The sequence below is a fragment of the Oratosquilla oratoria genome, chromosome 2 (genome assembly GCF_046742065.1).
Source record: "Oratosquilla oratoria isolate Oo_2021 chromosome 2, ASM4674206v1, whole genome shotgun sequence".
Taxonomy (NCBI): Eukaryota; Metazoa; Arthropoda; class Malacostraca; order Stomatopoda; family Squillidae; genus Oratosquilla; species Oratosquilla oratoria.
In genome coordinates, this window is record NC_134778.1 from 59,480,344 (window position 1) to 59,499,802 (window position 19,459).

Here is a 19,459-nt window from a genome sequence, read left to right on the forward strand (position 1 = left end):
CTGCCTAATAGATAAAGGAATCCATCTGACTTTGGAGGGGCTGTGGGCTGCAACGCGGTACAGAAGCTTACTCTGTCGAGATGACGCCAACTTCTATCCTTCTATTCATTTTGAACTTGTCAGAAACTGATCTGGATCGAACGAGTCGGTCTTGGCAAAGCTCGAAAACTAACGAAAAGAAAAATATAACAATGATAACACACACACACACACATATATATATATATATATATATATATATATATATATATATGTACATATAGATATATGTATATATATAACATTTATATATATAAATATATACATATATATATATACATATGCATATATATATATATATATATATAAGAAGGATCTGTGGGTAAATGTAGCTTCTTTTCCTCCTTGTCGCAAATGGACCGAATGCAGGTTGCAGGTTACTTCCTCATACGAAGAGGACGCGTGGCAAGCCCAACCTCCCGACGCCGTGTGCAACGGCAAAGCTTGAGCGCAGTCCTCCGTCACCCTTGGACGCCCTCAGTCCGCACGACCTTGCCAGTGCCTCCTACAGGACAAGAACCCGGGACTTCGCTCCGTTCGTAGCCATGAGGTTCATCTCCCGGATGGCGTCTCTGCGCCTACGGCAGGTGCTCATGTTCTGGAGGTTCCTCATGGCCTGGGCACTCGTCGTTTTAGTAACAGGTAAGCTGGGGGTGAGGGGGGAGGTGAAGAACGGCGAGGGAGGAGCTCGGGTAGTTGCCTGACGAAGAGGACCTACTGGATACGCCCGCGGAACGGTGACCAACCCGAATTACCCTTTAATCTGAGAGTCACCCAACCCTAGGCCTGACCTTTTTCGATAGAGAATTGGGGAAAGGTCGAGTGGCTTCTTTATCTCAGTGGTTAGGAACTGAAATCCGGTGATTAAGTGCCTCAGTGTTTGTCACATGTTTACAACATAATCAAGGCGACCGCTTTCAATTTTCTTGCAGCTTCCTTGTCCTTGGGAGTTTCGTAACCAACCCCACCTCCAACCCAACCCCTTCTCTAGAGTTTACCCTGTCTCATCGAACCTAATCACTTCCCTCCTCCTCCTCCTCCTCCTCCTCCTCCCCTTCCACCTCCACCCGACCTTGAGACCCTCATTTTTGTGACTCCTTCAGTGTGTCATGCATAACACATTCTATTTTGGTTGTCGTCAGCCAATTTTTAGTCGGTCAAAGGTCAGGAAGGGAGTCTGTGAGGGTGGGGGAGGATGTGTGTGGGTGGGGGGTGGGGAGGGAGAATCAATATGGTGCCCGATCCTCCTGTGGATCAGAACACCTGATGTCAGCTCAAACACAAACACACGCACGTTCACACCCATACACATACACATGGATACACACATATATGTATGTATATGTACGTATATATATATATATGTATATATATATGTATATATATATATATACATATATATATACATATATATATATATATATATATATACATATATACACATATATATATATATATATATATATATATATATATATATATATATATACTATAATAAAGTAGTAGCCTCTGTCTGTTTGTTCACGAACTCCTAGGGTTTTGGAGATAGACCCCCATAACCATATATATTCTGATACCCTATCACTCCAGGTACTTGGATAACTATATTTCATTAAAAAATATTTTGGCTAGGGTTAAGGGTTAAAGGGGTATGGTGTGGTAACACGCCACTACTGTAGTGTCCCCTTAACACGCATAGCATTTTTGTGACAAAAATTACTATGATTAAACAAACCATTGTATGTGTTCATAAATATTATTTATATTTGTGAAATTAATGTTGCCACAAACTATGATAGCCTTTGTAAGGAGAAATCATGTAAATATAAAATTATTGTATAATTTTACCAATTGTTCAAATGTTGGTTATTTTTATTTTACTTTTTCGCGGGCGGTAATATATTCCAATTCAAAAATAATTAATGGTTGGTTCAATTCTTCTCTTACGGCCGAGTATATTTTATTTCCAAAGGGCGTCTCCCTCCTCAAATTGATTTTTTCTCACTTAACATTTTATTTGTGTTACCTTTTCCATTGAGTTATATTGATACGTGTAACTTTCCTCAATAAATTCTATCAAAATTAAAATTATCATCTTTTGGTTAGTATATATATGTATATATATAATATATATATACATACATATATATATGTATATATATACATATATATATATATATATATATATATATATGTGTGTCATTTTGACATTTGGAAATAAACTCTTCTGCTGGGATTCGAACCCTCGCCAGAATGATTAGTCCGTGAACTAATTCGTTCTGTTTTGAAGGGTCGTGGTGGAGTGACGCGTACGGTCTTCGCCTTGTAAGAAGCAAGCCGCTGTGGCGAGTGTTCGAATCCCAGCAGAAGAGTTTATTTCCATATATATGTATATATATATATTTATATATATATATATATATATACATATATATATACATATATATATATATGTACATATATATATATATGTACATATATATATATATATATATATATATATATGCGTGTGTGTATACATTATATATATATATATATGTATACACACACACATATATATATATATATATATATATACATATGTGTGTGTGTGTGTGTGTGTGTGTGTGTGTGTGTGTGTGTGTGTACAATAAAAACACTGATGATTTGTATTCAAGTATACAGAGATATCCATTAGGAAACAGAAACCTGAAACATGGCCCTTTCGTATTATATTTAAATGCATGAATCACTCAAGATTTTACTATATGAAACACTTTGCTTTACTGAGATTTCTTCCAAAGGGTTACTCCTGCATGTATACACACATACATATACACACACACACACACACACACACATATATATATATATGTATATACTCATCTTATCAACCACATTATCTTTTCCATTCTGATTTATTGCAAGCACGATCGAGACTAACAGGAGTTCGATGGGACCATATTCGGAAACTGATACGCTGTCGAATCTAGCCGGTTCGTAACAAATTGACAGTGACTTAACCAATTACGCTATCAAGAAGCGCATTAGGTTAAGTAACTGTCCATTTGTTATGCACTGGCTAGTTTCGAGTCCTTATCCCGACAGCGTATCAGTTTCCGAATGTGGACAGTGACTCAACCAATTGAACTTCTTAATAGCGCAAGTGGTTAAATCACTGTCCATTTGTTACGTATCGGCTAGGTTCGAGTCCTCAGCCCGACAGCGTATCAGTTTCCGAATATGGTTCCATCGAGCTCCTGTTAGTCTCGATTGTGTCTGCAAGGAATTAAAATGTAAGAGTTAATGTGGTTGATAAGATGAAAATTTATGTACTGGGGACCATTTAGTGTGTGTTGTAATGTAGGGACCTTGAAGTTCGTTGTACCTCTATAGGCGCGTAGGTACTAGGGAAAACGTTAAAAGTGTACGAACATGTGGGTAATTTTTGAAAACTCAGTAGAACAAAGCGGGATTCGAATCTACGATCTTCTCACCAGCCCGCTGTTCTACCAACTTTTTTTTTTATCTAATTCTTTCACTTATCCCACCTCTCCAATTCCAGTTGACGTTACACATCAATCATCTCTTATGTACTTCATTCCCTTTATGTTCCTCCCAGAGTCTTCCCTTCCCTTCTCTTCTCTTCCTCGTCTCCTTCATTCTCCCCGCTTCCTCCTCTTTCCTCTCCTCCCTCCTTCTTCTCCTTATCTTCCTTCTCCTTCCCCTCCTCGTTCTTAATCCTTTCAGCCTAGTGGTATTATCTGGCTACAAGTTGGCAAACATTTATTTCACTAATTTGCTGGTTTGTTCCCTTCGGCGAAGTGACCTGGCTTACTTTATATATTTCATTCCGGGGGATTTCATTTACCTGCCCTTCCCTCCCACACGTGATATTCTTCTCTTTGCTTCTCTTCTATTAGCTTCGCTCCTCATTTCTTCTCTTTACCTTTTCATCATCACCCTTTCTTCCTTCCTGCACCACCACTCGAGCCCAATACACGGGTCATATAACCAATCGTCTCTTACCCATGTTCCCCCTTTCCAGCAGCCATCTTCATACATCTGCGTCCCCGCCCCTCGGACCCACTCGCCCCTGTCCAATCTACCACGCCCACCTTCAGTCCCACGCCCTCCGCAGTGACCGCCCGTGCGCTCGGATCCCCGCCCCAGCCCTTGACCTTTTCGACCACGCCTACGTCCCCCGCCAACCCCGGCTCACCCCACACCACCTCCCCAGACTCTTCTACCCACTGGACTATGACCAGCCACCCCGTGGTCACAACCATGAGTTCTTCCTTCTCCTCAACCTCGACCCTAACACCAATGACGACACTGTTCGCGAGCATCACATCCTCCCTTCTCTCGAGCTCCACTTCGGTCACGGCCACGTCAGGAGGCGCCGAGTCGGGGAAGACTCCCCAAGGGGCACCAAATTCCGCAGGCCCGACGAGTCCGTCACCGCTGAGTCCTAAAGATCGGGCAACTCTTCTTCAGCGGCGTTGCCAAGAGCACATGTCGTCTCCCGGCGGAGGCGAGATCGATCGCCGAGAGGCGGCCAGAGCCCCTTCCCTTCTGACGCAGCTGAGTTTGGTCCTCCTGCAGGAAAACGACCTCTTCTTCTGTAGTGTCCCTCAGGTGAAGTATGGTTACAATTGAATGTATTCTGTAGATATATAATCTCTAATATTAAAATGAGACGAGTTCATGGAATCTTTGCCAGTGGTTTCTGGAAGCCTCAGAGGACCCCCAAAGACCTTTACCCCCTTCCGTACCTGGTGAAACTTTGCCTTCCGTCAGGTGATTTTATTCGTTTTATGTGGGACCTCTTCAGTGGTGAAAGGGGCTATAACCAGTCTCGATTATGACCTTATCGAACCAAGATTTCTTCTACATTTACTTTTTACTTGAAGTGTCGATTTCCAGGACCCCGCTCCACTGCTGACACAGCGCTCTGCAGGGCCCCACATTGTATAAACTTTTTAGCATTTACAGTTGTTTCCAACACTCCTTTCGTTTAGGTCGTAGCATTCAGTGAACAGATGAGTTTTTCAGTTTCTTTTTAAACATCACTTTCCAGTCAATACTCTTTCTGTCACCAGTTAGCCTGTTATACAGCCTCGGTGCATATCTTGCAAAAACCCTGAAACCAATTTCAAAATTGCTCCTCGGCTCATCCAATCGATGCGGGTCTAGACAATGTCTCAGCATCATAGGTGTCTCTGGTTGGAACCTTCGTAATAGATCTCTAATACATTCTGATTTCCCTAACTTTAAGGCTTGGTAAATCAATACATATACCTTATAAATAATTCAAACCTTTATTGGGAACCAATGTGGTTCAATTAATACTTGTGTGGTTCTTGCTTGCTAAGGCAAACCCTTGATTAGTTTTGTAGTCCTGTTCAAACACTTGGTCAGTGGTTGCAGTCTTACAAAAACAAAGAACCATTTCAACAAGTCGTCTCAAGATTGAAACACCGCCGGGTGGAGGACACTTGGACCTGGTACAGTGCAACACTGTGATATTTGCGTTCTTTGTATGTTGTGTTCAGCCTGCAAGGTCACTGCAGGACTGCCGAGCTTTCCCTTAGTAGTAACAAGCAGCTTTCATGTGCTGAACTCCTCCATAGTGTTACTCTAAAGTAAACGTTCGGGGCGTCGATTTGCCAAGTTGTGCCCGAGTTTATGTAGGAAATGGCAGTGATCCCTCCCGTATCCGAACTCATTAGGCCACACAGTGTTCGGATTTGAGGAGTGTTCGGATTCGCGAGGTAAAATGATCCCCCGATCCCAAGCCCTGCTCTCCTTCAGTCTCCACTTCGCCACTCCAGTGGTAAATGTTCAGCTCTGAAGGAATAAAAGTGGTATATCTATGTACACCCACACCCACACACATATGTGTTTGTGTGTGTGTGTGTGTGTGTGTGTGTGTAGTATATACACATACATACAATGAATATATATCACGTTCGGGTAATGGCGTTTCATATAATAACAGTTCAGATATACAGATATACAGTTCAGATATATGCACACAACATCGTAAAAGGAACATATGCCCCCAGCTTGTACCTAATTGACAGTACAGAAGCAATAAATTCATCAACAAGGGAGAAGACACCGAGAAGGCGCGACACAAACACTAATAAACTCGCCTGGCGTCAGCCACAATGAAAGGCAAAGGGTCAACCAGTACGAAAGGAGTGCCTTGCTTCCAGGCATACAATAAAAAAAAAAAAAAAAAAAAATCGCACATCATTTGTACATTTTCCTCGTCATCTATATACTAATAGCCGACCAAACATTTTACAAAAAATAAATAGATAAAGAAATGTTGCGAAAAAGGTTAAGTACATGTTCATGAAAATTGGAATATGCTTTCAAAATACCAAACCCAGAAACTTACCAAAAACCTCTGACCAACACGTCAAGAAATATTTAATAAGTTTCGGGTCACTAAAAAAAAAAAACCGCGTTAATGTTAACCATAATAAAAATTTGCAATGCACATTTCCAGACGTATGGTGCCAATCAACTGGTCGCGTTTATGGAATTCCCAAGGACGGGTTGGTTAGTAATCGTTACAACGCTCATTACCCGTGTATGGGTACACGTACAATCACCAGCACATATAACTGGTACAGTACCAGTTATAAGTCATGGCGGTAGTACTTTCAGCGGGGACAAGACCAGTTATATCTTATCTCGACCATTCCTCCTACAGGTATGGAGTCCAGCGTGGAACGGGCTCCTACGGGCGCTCGAGGATTCTCCTCCTCCAAGGAGCAGCGGCCGCGAACCACAGCGAGGAAGGGTTCCTACGACAACGACGCTGGGTCCGGAGACAGATCAAGGTGAGCGCTCCTGGACAAGGTACTCACACTCTACCCTAAGGCTCATCCAGACAAGCACCTTTTATCTTATTTCTCTTATCTTCTACTTTATTCTTTACATTTCATTTTTCATCTGTTTATCTACTTATTTCTTGATGTCCATCGCTTCTATCCTTGAGGACAATGTAGCATCGAAAAGGGTCAGTCGTTGAGGAGGGAAAGTAGAAGTTGAAAATGATCAGCATTCTCTCAAGGAAGACAATTCTTCATTTGTAAAAGAATCCTGAGTGACTCTGGTCCGTAGGGATATCACTAAAGTCCCTATGTTTTGGCCGCATAAGACAATATTATCAATAATCCCATCCGGTGAGGACTAACATTTCACAGTGTCTGCAGACATAAAAGAGAATATTGCTCTCGGTGACGGCCTCGTCTTAGTCTGCTGAGGAAGACAAACCAAAGTATTCTTTATGTTTGTCTTCAGAAAACAAACCAGAAGCAATGCGTTCTTATCTTTTTGTCTCCTGCAGACAGAGGCAGTGAGTTGCTCGGTCATTCAGAACAATATTCTCGTTTATGTCAACAGGCACTGTGAGATGCTCGTGCGAACGATGCGGCTGAGCCCCACAACCTCCTTTTTCCATTTCACTGAAAATTAATCAGTTAACCTAAAGACGGTGATGAGAGCTTTTGTATTATTTTCTGGTTGTCGCCAGGCGGGTTTATTCGACTAATGGAAGAGAGAGTAAGCAAACAAGACAAGAAAGTCCGAAAGTTAAGGATTGATTTGTTAACAATTATTTCAATTTTGTTAAATGAAAAAAAAAGGCTTCAATAAATTAAAGTGTGCATTAAGACGTTTCATGAATATTACAATATTGTAGAGTGAGGGAAAGTACAGAAGTAAAATTAAGAAAATCGAAAATCAGAGACCTACAGTCTTTACAAAATTAAAATCAACAAATAAGAAATAGAATTATTTATAATTTCGTATGATTTTCGGGAATATAATTATTCTTCACGTGTAGCTTCTTGACGATGTGATACTTAAATGTACCAGAGTGCATATAATGGAGTCCTTTTCGAGTACTCTAGGTTCAGACACGTTGCCCTTCATTCTTCTCACTCCCTGCAAATATCAACATTATTCTACTTAACCCTATCTAGTCCAGGGGTTCCCTGTTAGGCTAAATAATATCACCTAGCATTGGTCAGAGTATCTTTTTTTCCAAGGGTGATATCAAGATCAAGGGCTAACATCGCCACCTCCGACCCATCTACCCACCCACCCCTACTCCTCTTCATTATCGTTGCGTTCCTGTCCCTTCCTTCCCTACTGAAACCCTCGCCTTTCCCTCCAGGACCACTCCTGACGTTACTCGACTCAGAGGAGGACCACAAGAGTTACATCCTCCGGCACTGGCAAGGCGTCCTGTTCGCGCGAAGTCCCTGGGACAGGCTGGTCAGCGCCTTCCTGGGCGTGACGGCCACCTTGAGCAGCGTCCGCTCCCTTTGTGTGGGAGGGAGTGTCTTTGGCACTGGCCCGCCGAACTCTACAATGACCTTGATGCCAGGAGTTACCAGACATACTCCAGAAGGGTCTTCTACCATGAGAATTAGAGGATCTCCAGGAGGTACCCACAACCCAATGACCTCTACGAGGAGGCAATCTCAAGAAGCTACCGAACACCCATCAGGACCTACAATGCGTCCACTTGGGTTTACCAAAAGTTTACCAGAAGCTCCCAGACGTCACTTAGGGAATGACACGAACTTACCACGAAAAACTGACCCCAAGACAGAAGCGCCAGTGGTTGAAGAACCCTACTGCAGCGTCCATGAGATACAGAAGTTATCGCTCGAAGTAGAAAGAGACAGTTCGGTCTGTCCTCCATCCCAACAAAGCTTCGCCTGCCGCTTGCCCCCACATCTCGACTTCGATGAGTTCTTGAAGCAGGTGTTGGCAGCCGAGGAAGTCACTTCTGTTGTAGCTTCTGCCACGATGAACATCACCCACCCCGCTACCACGTACCACCTCCTTACCCTCAGCCGGATCTGTCAGCCGTGTCAGATCAATTACTCCTTTGTCGGGGAATACGACACCCTCGAAGATGACGTCAGACGCTTTCTGCGAGACCTGGGGAGGCAGGACCTGATAGAGTCGGTGGGCGTTGGAGGGAGGGACGCGGAGAACTTCGCGGCGTACCGGAAGACGCTTCTGGAACGCGCCGACCCGCGTCTCCTGCAGGAGTTCGCCCATCTCTTCGCCGAGGACTTCTTCTTGTTCGGCTACGACCCGAAACCGACCTGAGGGTCGTGAGGGGGGAAGTCGGTATCAACGAAAAAAGTGACTTCGCCGCTGAGTTCGAGTCAGGATTTAATATGTCGTAATTGAAAATAAATTGCATCCAGTTTACGTTTAGCACGCTAGTCCCTGGTGTCATCAGAAGTCTCATATACGTGTAACGCAAGCAATTATATGTATGTATGCATGTAAACGATACGACTACTCTTTTCAAATATAATACCACATATGTATAAACAAATATATTTGTTCGTTTGTATGTAAAACCTACTTGCATGTTTACAAGCACTGTGAATTAGTATGTATGTATGTGAAGGCAACTTGTGATTTCATATTTGTACTATGCACGGGAACACTACTAGCGTGCGTGCAGTTGTTTTTCACGTAATCATTTAAACCCTGAAGAAGGAATGATCTTGCAGTTTACCATTTTTTTCCAACTAACAACTAGACGGTGAGTGACCTACCAGTGTTCTACTTTCCACATTTAATTGGTCATTATGTCTCGTGGGTATTAGTTTCTCGTTGGCCGAATATAAGTGATATTACGGACAAAACTGTTTCCATGGTTACAATGGAAGTTCGTTTTTTTTTTTTTTTTTTTTTTTTTTTTTTTTTTTAAGTCTGTTGCTATGTTAAGTCCATCTCCCTGAAAGTAGTGGATACAGAAAGAAGTTTTTTTTTCTCTTTATTTTTTCCTTGTTAGGTAAGGTCTATCTTTCACAGGCATTGTATATAATATTGCGAATGACTGGTCAATATTGCCTTTAAATCGCATCTCCCTATACTATATTTATCTAATTCTATTTTCTCATTTACTTGATTACTTGATTATTTATTAATTCATTTATAATTTATTTATTAATTTGTTTGTTATACCATTTATTTATTTTTATTTATTTATTTACCTATGTATTTGTTTGCTCATCTATTCATTCGTTTATTTATTCATTTTGCATCAAATGGTGTCTGTCAGAATTAAAGATCCCCTGAATGGGTAGTGAATTACATTTCTCCATTTTGAAATCTCTGAATACAGATTTATCCAGACCGAAGAAGAATCGCATTAATTACACGTGATCGGAAATGTTCAAATATCGTGTCTCTCTTTTTCAATTCCTGTTTCAATAATTTGCATCTCTCAACCAGGATGGGTTCGGTCAAAGATTTGGAAACCTTTGAAGTGGCATTCAAACCGAGATATGGCCCCGTTTGGTTGAGAAAGATTCGTTCGAACGTAGACCAAAATGATTCAAGATTTCTAAGGAAGATGCGTGAATCGAAGCAGTTTCCTTGTGACGTCATGTCGTTGGTTTTCTTCCCGAAGAAACTATTCTAAACCAAAATTTATTCCTGTTATTATCTAGACCATATCACGTATATAGATCATATCACCATATCACTACAATAGACTTAAACAAGGCTTTCGATTCCATCCACGAATTACCCTTGAAAATAAGATTACAACATATCACTACACAACATAAAACCATGGCTATTAAAATACCTTTCAGTCAGGCACGCTTATGGAAAATGCATATCAACTGCACACGCACCAAACACAAGGAGTCCCTTGAGACCTGGTTCCCTCACCTATACTGAACTTTAATATGTACAACAGTCTAAAACCCATACTCGGGGAGAACAGGATACATATTTCATACCGCTCTGACAACATCACGATCATATGCATATACCACTAGTGTGAAGTAGTTACAGGTCAATTCTATTGATACATGCGAACACGATAATGACCAATCACTAACAAACTGATCCTTGCACCAACCAAGTCCAGAATCACAAACCTCACAAGTGGTAACCATGAAGATGGCATTAAACCCTATTAAACACATACACACATCTCAGAAACGCAACAAGAATTACGGGTCACACAAAACAAAGCAATGTAAACAAAAGTTGGCTGCAGCCAGATAACACCCTTATATCATATATACACAAAGATCAAAATCTGGGTTCTTCGCAATCTTGACGACGTGTGCGGCACACACCGCATCCCCCAAACAAAATCCACAGTATCTACCACAGTACATGAGAGACCACCCACTAATATACAGATCTAAGCAGGCTCCGGAACATACATGCATCATATCTATAGACAACAGAGTTCCAGCTAATAAGGAGCCCAACAGGATTCTTGACTATTCTAATCCACGTATACCTGAATCTGAGAATCAGATAAGAAAAAAAGTTAGACCACATATATGCAAATTTCAACATGGCCAGTACACAACACCGAAGACACACCAAGACAGGTTTAGGCAATGCATCCCCCCAATGCCTGGCTGTCTCACATAGGGATCACACGTACCCTCACAGGCTTCCTAACACCGTTAACAGACACAAAAACAATATACATGGGGTGGAGCACGCGAGGGTGATCGGTTTCTTCCGGTCCTCTGCCCCCACGTACACCGCGGGCGGGTGGCAACTACCACTGTTTGTTGTCACTCTCCTCATTTGGCTCTTTCACATGTGCATCGCAGTGCATATAATGGTGTGTGTGTGTGTGTGTGTGTGTGTGTGTGTGTGTGTGTGTGTGTGTGTGTGTGTGTTTTGTTTCATTTTCTCAAACTCTTCGCTTTCTGGATTATATCGACTACTAAGCAACTAGAGCTCTATCAACTTCTAAGCTACTACAGGAGTCGATTCATCTGTATGGAAAGCTGATTTTTTCATTCTTTATTTATTTACTTGTGTGTTTATTTCTTTTTCTTTATATTCATTTATCTACTTATTTATTTTTCTTCGGTTTATTTCCAAGACTTCGTGATTCTCTCCCGTTCCAGAACAAAATATATCTTTTTGTCAGTTTCATATATTCCCTTTGACGATATGAACACTACTGTCAAGCCACTTCTTTCTCTCCTTTCTCTCAGTGATGAAAGGTCCAGTGCTTTTAATCACTCTGCATACATTTTATCTGCAAGGTTGGGAACCGATTTGGTTGCTGCTCTTTCAGCTTCGTTTGTGTCTTTCATTTTACTTTGAGACTACACCTCTGCTGCATATCTTTGTGTGTGTGTGTGTGTGTGTGTGTGTGTGTGTGTGTGTGTGTGTGTGTGTGTGTGTGTGTGTGTGTGTGTGTGTGCCCGCCCAATAATATGCAGACCTAAACAGACTCCGGAACAATGTCTCCAGTATTTACAGACGCAGTTCCAGCTAATAAGGAAACCAAGAGGATTATAGACCACCGTAAACCGTAATCAGAGAACCAGATAAGAAAAGAAAAATCACATTTATGCAAACTTCATCACAACCAGTACCAAGACAACTTTAGGACACACGTGCACGCGAGTATGTTCACACGTGCATTGCGCGTGCACGCACGTGCGCCTTTTAGTTTTGAATGTCCGCACGTGATCGGCGGACACTAGACGCCAAGAGAGACCCTCCCCGGCTCCCGCCCCCCGGCTCGACGCTCCAAGCGACCCGGGCAACGGAATTCATGTGGTACATTGCGGGTTCTCTCTCTCTCTCTCTCTTTCGACCAAAAATGTGAAACTATTCGCATCATCTCGGCTGCAGGGTCACATCTTCGGTGGCGACGGAGAGCTGGGGCGGAAGGAAGAGTGTGGCATTGAGACAAGTATTGTGGTTGGCAGATGCACAAAGGGGAAGGAAGGTTGTGAAGTTTCGACATGTGGGACTCGAACTCTTGGGATTCCAAGAGAATGAATAAAATCGCCTGACTTCAGGCAGAATAAAAGGAAATGTTAACATTGTTCACTACAATTGAAGAAACGTACAGAAGTGTTCTGGTTGTCGCAAGGTGATTTGAACCAGCTGAGTGAAAGCAACTCCCTCTTCGCGTAGAAAAACGGTTAAAACCGTTATTTTAAAAAATTCAACTTATCCTAACTAGATCTATAACATCAGCCATTCGTGCTGATTTTCAGCATTTGTCAGTTGTTTATTTAACATCACTTAATATACAAAGAATACAGCACGAAAATGTATGTAAAAAATGAATACATGATACAGCCTGTTGTAGTACATTTAATTCTTCCTACCAGAAAGAGGCAATTTATCGTTTCTTTTCAAATCGACTTTTTCTTTTAAAACTCCCGTCCCTCCCTTTATTCCTGACTGATAATAACATGATGGACATTGTTTGCACCCATGCATGCATACATACTTATGTGAACGTGCTGACAGCCGGCACTGCGTATATCGTGATCTGATTGAGGATATTTCTGTCCCGAATCGTAGGCAGGCTTTGTCACCCCCTTCCCCTCCCCATCCACCACCACCTCTAACGTCGAACAAGAGATGTGTCGTGATTCCTGCTACATCTGGGTCGTCGTTGCAAACGGTTGACCCAGAAACAGGCAGTCGACGAGATGCATCAGTGCCCACATTCAAATTTCCTCCTTGGAACATAAGACCACGTTCATCACATAAAAAAAATAAAAGAAAGGTATACATATACAATAAACTGCGGAACTACATGAAGATTTTTTTTTACCATTCAGGACTGAAGCCAAACTGTCAAAAAGTTTTTGTCAAAGCACCTCACGAGCGTACAGAAGTCGTCTTCAAAAACAAAGACGACATTGATATTCTCTCGACGACGTGGCCATCCTTTGCACTCTGTGCTTCCCATACTGAGGGTTAAATTATCCCTTGGAGATAACATGACGATTTTAACAAAAAGAGAAACCAAGAAAAAAATGGAACACATTACCGAGGGACATTGTATACAGAATATTGCTATGTATAGAAATATATATATCAAAGAAATTAAGTATTTGGTATTTTACTCTATTCAATTTTAATTAATGAATATTGGCCCAGTTTTGTGAACGGGATTAATAGGTTTGATGTGGCATGAGAGTTAAACTGGGTTAAAGATATTTTTTTCAAAGAAGGTTGGGAAAGTTAGCGCATGCGCGTTGCGAGACAAACCCGTGGACTAGATTTTAAAAATCAAACGAAATTTTCTGCTGATGCATTTGACCAAAGCCGACCTGAAACTCGATCTTCAATTTTCGTTCGATTTCCCGTGAAATCTTGTCGGGAAAATATTATCTAACATATAAATCCTCACTTTTATATATTTATTCTTTTATTTGTTTAATCATTATCACTTTTCGGGCAACAGGAAGGAAATGTATGATTTCCAAGTGCAATGTTTTGAAATTTTAGAAACGACATTTACTCCTATTTCGTTCGTTAGCACATGACAAAGGCTTCTGTTTTGAAAATAAATTGACGTAAATATTTACATATACGTTGTTGGTGTATATATATATATATAATATATGAGTCTGAGAGTGAAATGTTATCCCCTTCAACTCCGATTTTTTTGTGCCACAGAGATGAATAAAATCGTCTGGCGGAAGTCGAGACAGTTGTGTGCGATTCACCATTGTCTTGGATCACGTGTTGGACTCGTAATCGACAGCTATTTCCCTCCTGGAAGAGCTCAGAGCTCATATATGGCCGATCTATGGGTAATGCTGTGACCTTACACGCATACACACACACCCAACTCCCCGCCCACGAGTTGGAGTAACAACTCGCAGCGCAGCGATACTGAAACTATTTCAGCCCTGGGTGGGATTCGAACACGGGCCGCCGTATTGGCGGCCGGGAACTTTAACCACTGCGCCACCGAGTCGTGTGTGTGTGTGTTTGTGTGTGTGCGCGCGCGTGTGTCTTCGCTGCCATGACGCCTTTACAAATTTTATTATAGTTAACGCCATACAATTATCTTTGTATCAAGGCAAGAACCTAAAATATAACCTGTACATGTAAATAGATAGGCATAAACAAACATTTTGTATATAAACAGGGAGACAGATATGCATGGATAGAAAAATAGATGAGTAAATAAGTAAATGTAATATGCAACAATAGATAAATAATAATTGTTATTGTATTGCCTGCCCACCCGAATATTTCTTCCTGAGAAATTGCATTCCATTATTTTATCTTATTTATTTATCTATTCATTTATTTATTTATTTTGTCATCGATTCGACAGCCCTGCCATGGAGCAAATAACGCTGTAACCTTTACCTGCAAACTACACTACGATTTAGCGCAGTCATCAGATTTGCGAGAATTGCAGAAACAGAAGTAATAAAAGCAATATTTGCAAACTGGTTGCAGCCCCTAAAAAATAATAGTGACAAAATAAAAAAGACCACAAATGTTTCGATGAACGAGTCAATAATAATGGCAATAATAATAATAATAATAATAATAATAATAATAATAATAATAATAATAATGATAATAGTAATATGATAATAATAGTAATAATAATATTAATAGTAATAACATTAATGATAATAGTAATAATAATGACATTAATAGCAAAAATGATAATAATAATATTAGTAGTATTAATAATGATAATTATAATAATAATGATAATGATAATAATGATAATGATAATAGAAATAATAAGAGTAACAATGATAATAATAATAATAATAATAATAATAATGATAATAAATATTATCAATAATAACAATAATGATAAAAATAACAATAACAATAATAATGATAATATCAACAAGGTTAATCACAATAATTCTGCTTCTAAAACATTTAATAACAACTTCCCGTGATAGTAATTCCAGTAATGTCAGTATTCCCACCGATACTGTTACTATTGGTTATAATAACTTCCGCTTCGAGTTTCAGTGACTGGAAACCCGCACACCCACACCAGCCGGCAACGGTCCTTTGGGTGTCCAATATATTTATCAGAGAAGAAACTTAAGACTGGTGTGTGTGTGTGTGTGTGTGTGTGTGTGTGTGTGTGTGTGTGTGTGTGTGTGTGTGTGTGTGTGTGTGTGTGTGCGTGTGTGTGTGCGTGTGTAGGTTGAAAAAATTATAGTTATCTTACCCCGGTCGTTTGACCGACTCCCAGCCCCTCGGGGCCGCACCTCCAGATGGGTGGGTGAAAGTACTGAAAAGTTTTGAAGATTAGAGGTAGGGAGATGATTCTCTCCTACGTCCGCCTCGTAGAACGACCAATGGAAGGCAGTTATCATTGGTCTCGCCCCCAGGTCAAAATGGCAGGGAATTGAGAATCCATCAAATATCACCACAACTCATTATAAATATTTTATTTTGTTCTGTTCTATCTTATTATATTCTAATTCTATTTTATTCTATTTAATTTTAATTTTATTCATTTATATATCTATCTTTTGATTTTGTTTATTTATTGATATATTTATCTATTTATCATTCTTATTAATGTATTCATTTATTTAATCTATTCATCTTATCTAACTATTGTTATTTTTTCATACTGTAAGAGAGTTCATAGTTGATACACTCAATCGAAAAATTGACATGCGATCTAGACAAAATGTGAAACAATAGAGCTGTTCCACTCAAGCACCCTTCCCTTCCTAGGAATATATATATACGTTTCTTTATTTTTCTAGCGAACGCCAGCCTTTTTATTTACCTGCGTGTTGTACTTTTGACAGTGTAAGACACAATTCAGGCTTGGCTGCGTTGTCTTGACGACCGTTGGTAAACAAATCCGTTACATACGAATTTAACGGTCTCACCGTTTTCCACGCTTTATCTTCATCATCACAGTTTTACTTCGCCTTTAAATAATTTCCTATATATTTCCCTGTCTTTCTGTGTGTATCACTTGTCATCTAGCGTAATCCCGTGTCTTTTTATTGCGATCCTGTGATTGCATGTATTGTACACAATACTTATTTTGAATCTTGTTTTATAAAACAAATGCATGTCTGGCGACCCGCTTGGCTGTTTTTGATGTCCTTGAATGATAGGTGTCCTTGTCATACATGTAAATATTTGGCTTCATACGTTCCTGACATGTCACAGTGTCTTTTCATCTGTAAATGTGCGGTTGTAAATGAATTTATGGCGTGTTTCTGTGTCTCTTAATGTAAATATGCGATTCCAGATGGTATATATTGCCGAGTATTCTTGGTCTGGTGATTCGACTTTATGCCCCTCCAAGTATACGCATGCGTGAACCTTCCTTTGTATTCGTTTCATTATGCGCTTATATGCGTCTAATGTACATCTGTATATCTATGTTTCTGTATTTTTCGTGTCAACCTTTGTGGTTGATTTATGATCCTTTATATTCATGTCTATTCTTAGGCATGGGTGAGGTATGTGATTTGCAATATCTGACGGAAGCCCCAATATAATCATCTATCACTTCGCTTCGAGGTTTACATTACCTTGAGGTGCAAAACCTGAAGAAGCTCCATAACCATAGTGAAAATTATTTAATTTTGTATCATATAGTTCCTTAAAAATGATAGTTTCCTCAGTCGAAAACGATTCACAAATCCGTGGAAAAAAGATATATGAGGGGACGAAATTCGAGCCACAGATAAAGGTTGGAAACAAAATGATAACAAGACAAGGCTGAGTCGTCAAATGTGTTGCCAAGTCACTGATGAAGAGAAGAAAGAGTTAAGAGTGTAAAGAGACAGCTCAGTGAAGCAACACTGTTGATTGTGTTCTTATCATCATTATTATTATTAATATTATTATTATTATTATTAATATTATTATTATCATTATAACTATCATTATCATTGTTATTATAATTATCATTATTATCATTACTAGCAATATTATCAGAATTATTATTGCCATTATGATTACTATTGTTACTATTGTTATTATTACTATAATTATTATTACTACTACTGTTATCATCATCATCACGATTATTAGTATTATCATTAATTTTGTTATTATCATTACTATAATTTTTGGTTAAAGACCTGAAGAATTTAGACCATTTCTCTAATGGGATCCTGGCTGTATCAACGGACTGCAACCTGGCATCGACTCCTGGGAGGAATGCACCAGCAAGCAGGAGCGACAGGCAGAGATCAATCAATGCATCCAGGCATTATAGCATGCCATCCCCCTCACGCCATGCAAGAGAGGAGGACTGGTATCAAACGAGAGAGAGAGAGAGAGAGAGAAAGAGAGATAGTTTTAGTTGAAGAGTCGTTCTTTGTAATGAGCACATGCTTGTCCAGTGGCTTCCCCGACAATAATTCAGTCCTGCCAAGTGTATTTCTTTAGATGAAACACAAATAATCACGCGTTTATTTGGGTCATGAGCGGATTGAGATAAACAAAAGCTCAAGTGTGTTGTGAAGTTGATTGCCTTTATTTTCTTCCATCATTTTCCTCAATTCTCTCCCCCCTTACCCTTCCTGCGTGTTGTGACCTCTATTTACTTCCGTATTCAGGCACACCACGTGTAAGGATTATGTCTTACATCTCCTTATCTGATACTGTATTTTTTCTTTCCCTGTATCAGTATTTATTATCAGAAACATATTCTTTTTACTCAAACACACACACACACACACATATGTGTGTGTGTATGGCTCAGGAAATGTTTTATTTTACCCATAAATGTCACTGCGGCCTTGTGTGTGTGATTCACCCATGGTCTTGTATCACATGTTGGACTCGTGATCGACAGCTACTTCCCTCCCGTAAGAGAGCTCAGAGCTCATATATGAACCTATCTATGGGTAATGCTGTGACCTTACACGCACACACACTCCCAGCTCCCCGCCCACGAGAGTTGGAGTAACGACTCGCAGTGCAGCGATACTGAAATTATTTCAGCCCTGGGTGGGATTCGAGCCCGGACCACCTTAGTGGCTGTCACGAACTCTACCACTACGCCACGAGACGTGTGTGTGTATGAGTGTGTGTATTTACCTAGTTGTATCTTATGGGAAGGGGAGCTACGCTCGTGGTATCACGTCTCTGCATCTCGCAGCGTGTGTGTGTGTGTGTGTGTGTGTGTGCGCGCGCGCGCACGCTCGGAGGGTTCGTTCATTAGGCATTTCTCTGCGTATCTACTCTCTCTCTCTCCCTCTCTCTCTGCTCCTCCAGGTCACCATGTTATCATTCTCCCCCTCACTGCCACTTGTGTGAGGTTGAGGGAAACGAGCGCCGTGAGGGTTTTTGATGGCGTGTATGGTATCAGAAGAGGGTACTGATCCGCTTGTGTCTGGCAAAGGAGTTCCTCACTTATAGTCTTCCGGTAGGATGCCCACTTCAAGCCTATTACACCAGCTTCTTTCTCTCTCTCTTTCTTCTTTTTCTTCTTGTTGTATAAATTGTGCTTTGTCGGTGACCAATCTATGTATTTTAGTTTTATAATCACATTTGTTTTTGATTACCCCAAGTATTGATAACATCTTCCGATAGGCCGCTCCACAAGTTGGCGACTCTTTCTTAAGAAGAAGAGGAAGAAAAAGAAAAAATATATGTATTTATA

General features: G+C 40.4%; 1 protein-coding gene across 1 annotated transcript; it reads left to right on the top strand.

Annotated features, from left to right (window-relative positions):
* The first annotated feature begins 525 nt into the window (after positions 1–525).
* Positions 526–9,373, top strand: LOC143033973 (uncharacterized). Its single transcript, XM_076199732.1, has 4 exons — positions 526–681; positions 4,067–4,656; positions 6,746–6,875; positions 8,216–9,373. The coding sequence occupies exons 1-4, from the start codon at positions 585–587 to the stop codon at positions 9,163–9,165; spliced, it is 1,767 nt and encodes a 588-aa protein (XP_076055847.1). The 5' UTR covers positions 526–584; the 3' UTR covers positions 9,166–9,373.
* The last annotated feature ends 10,086 nt before the right edge of the window (positions 9,374–19,459 follow it).

Excerpts from the sequence above, each read along its gene's own strand:
- LOC143033973 (XM_076199732.1), top strand. The coding sequence starts at position 585 with ATGAGGTTCATCTCCCGGATGGCGTCTCTGCGCCTACGGCAGGTGCTC. Across the intron at positions 4,657-6,745 it reads TCTTCTGTAGTGTCCCTCAG|GTATGGAGTCCAGCGTGGAA; the intron begins GTGAAGTATGGT and ends TTCCTCCTACAG. Across the intron at positions 6,876-8,215 it reads GGGTCCGGAGACAGATCAAG|GACCACTCCTGACGTTACTC; the intron begins GTGAGCGCTCCT and ends CTTTCCCTCCAG.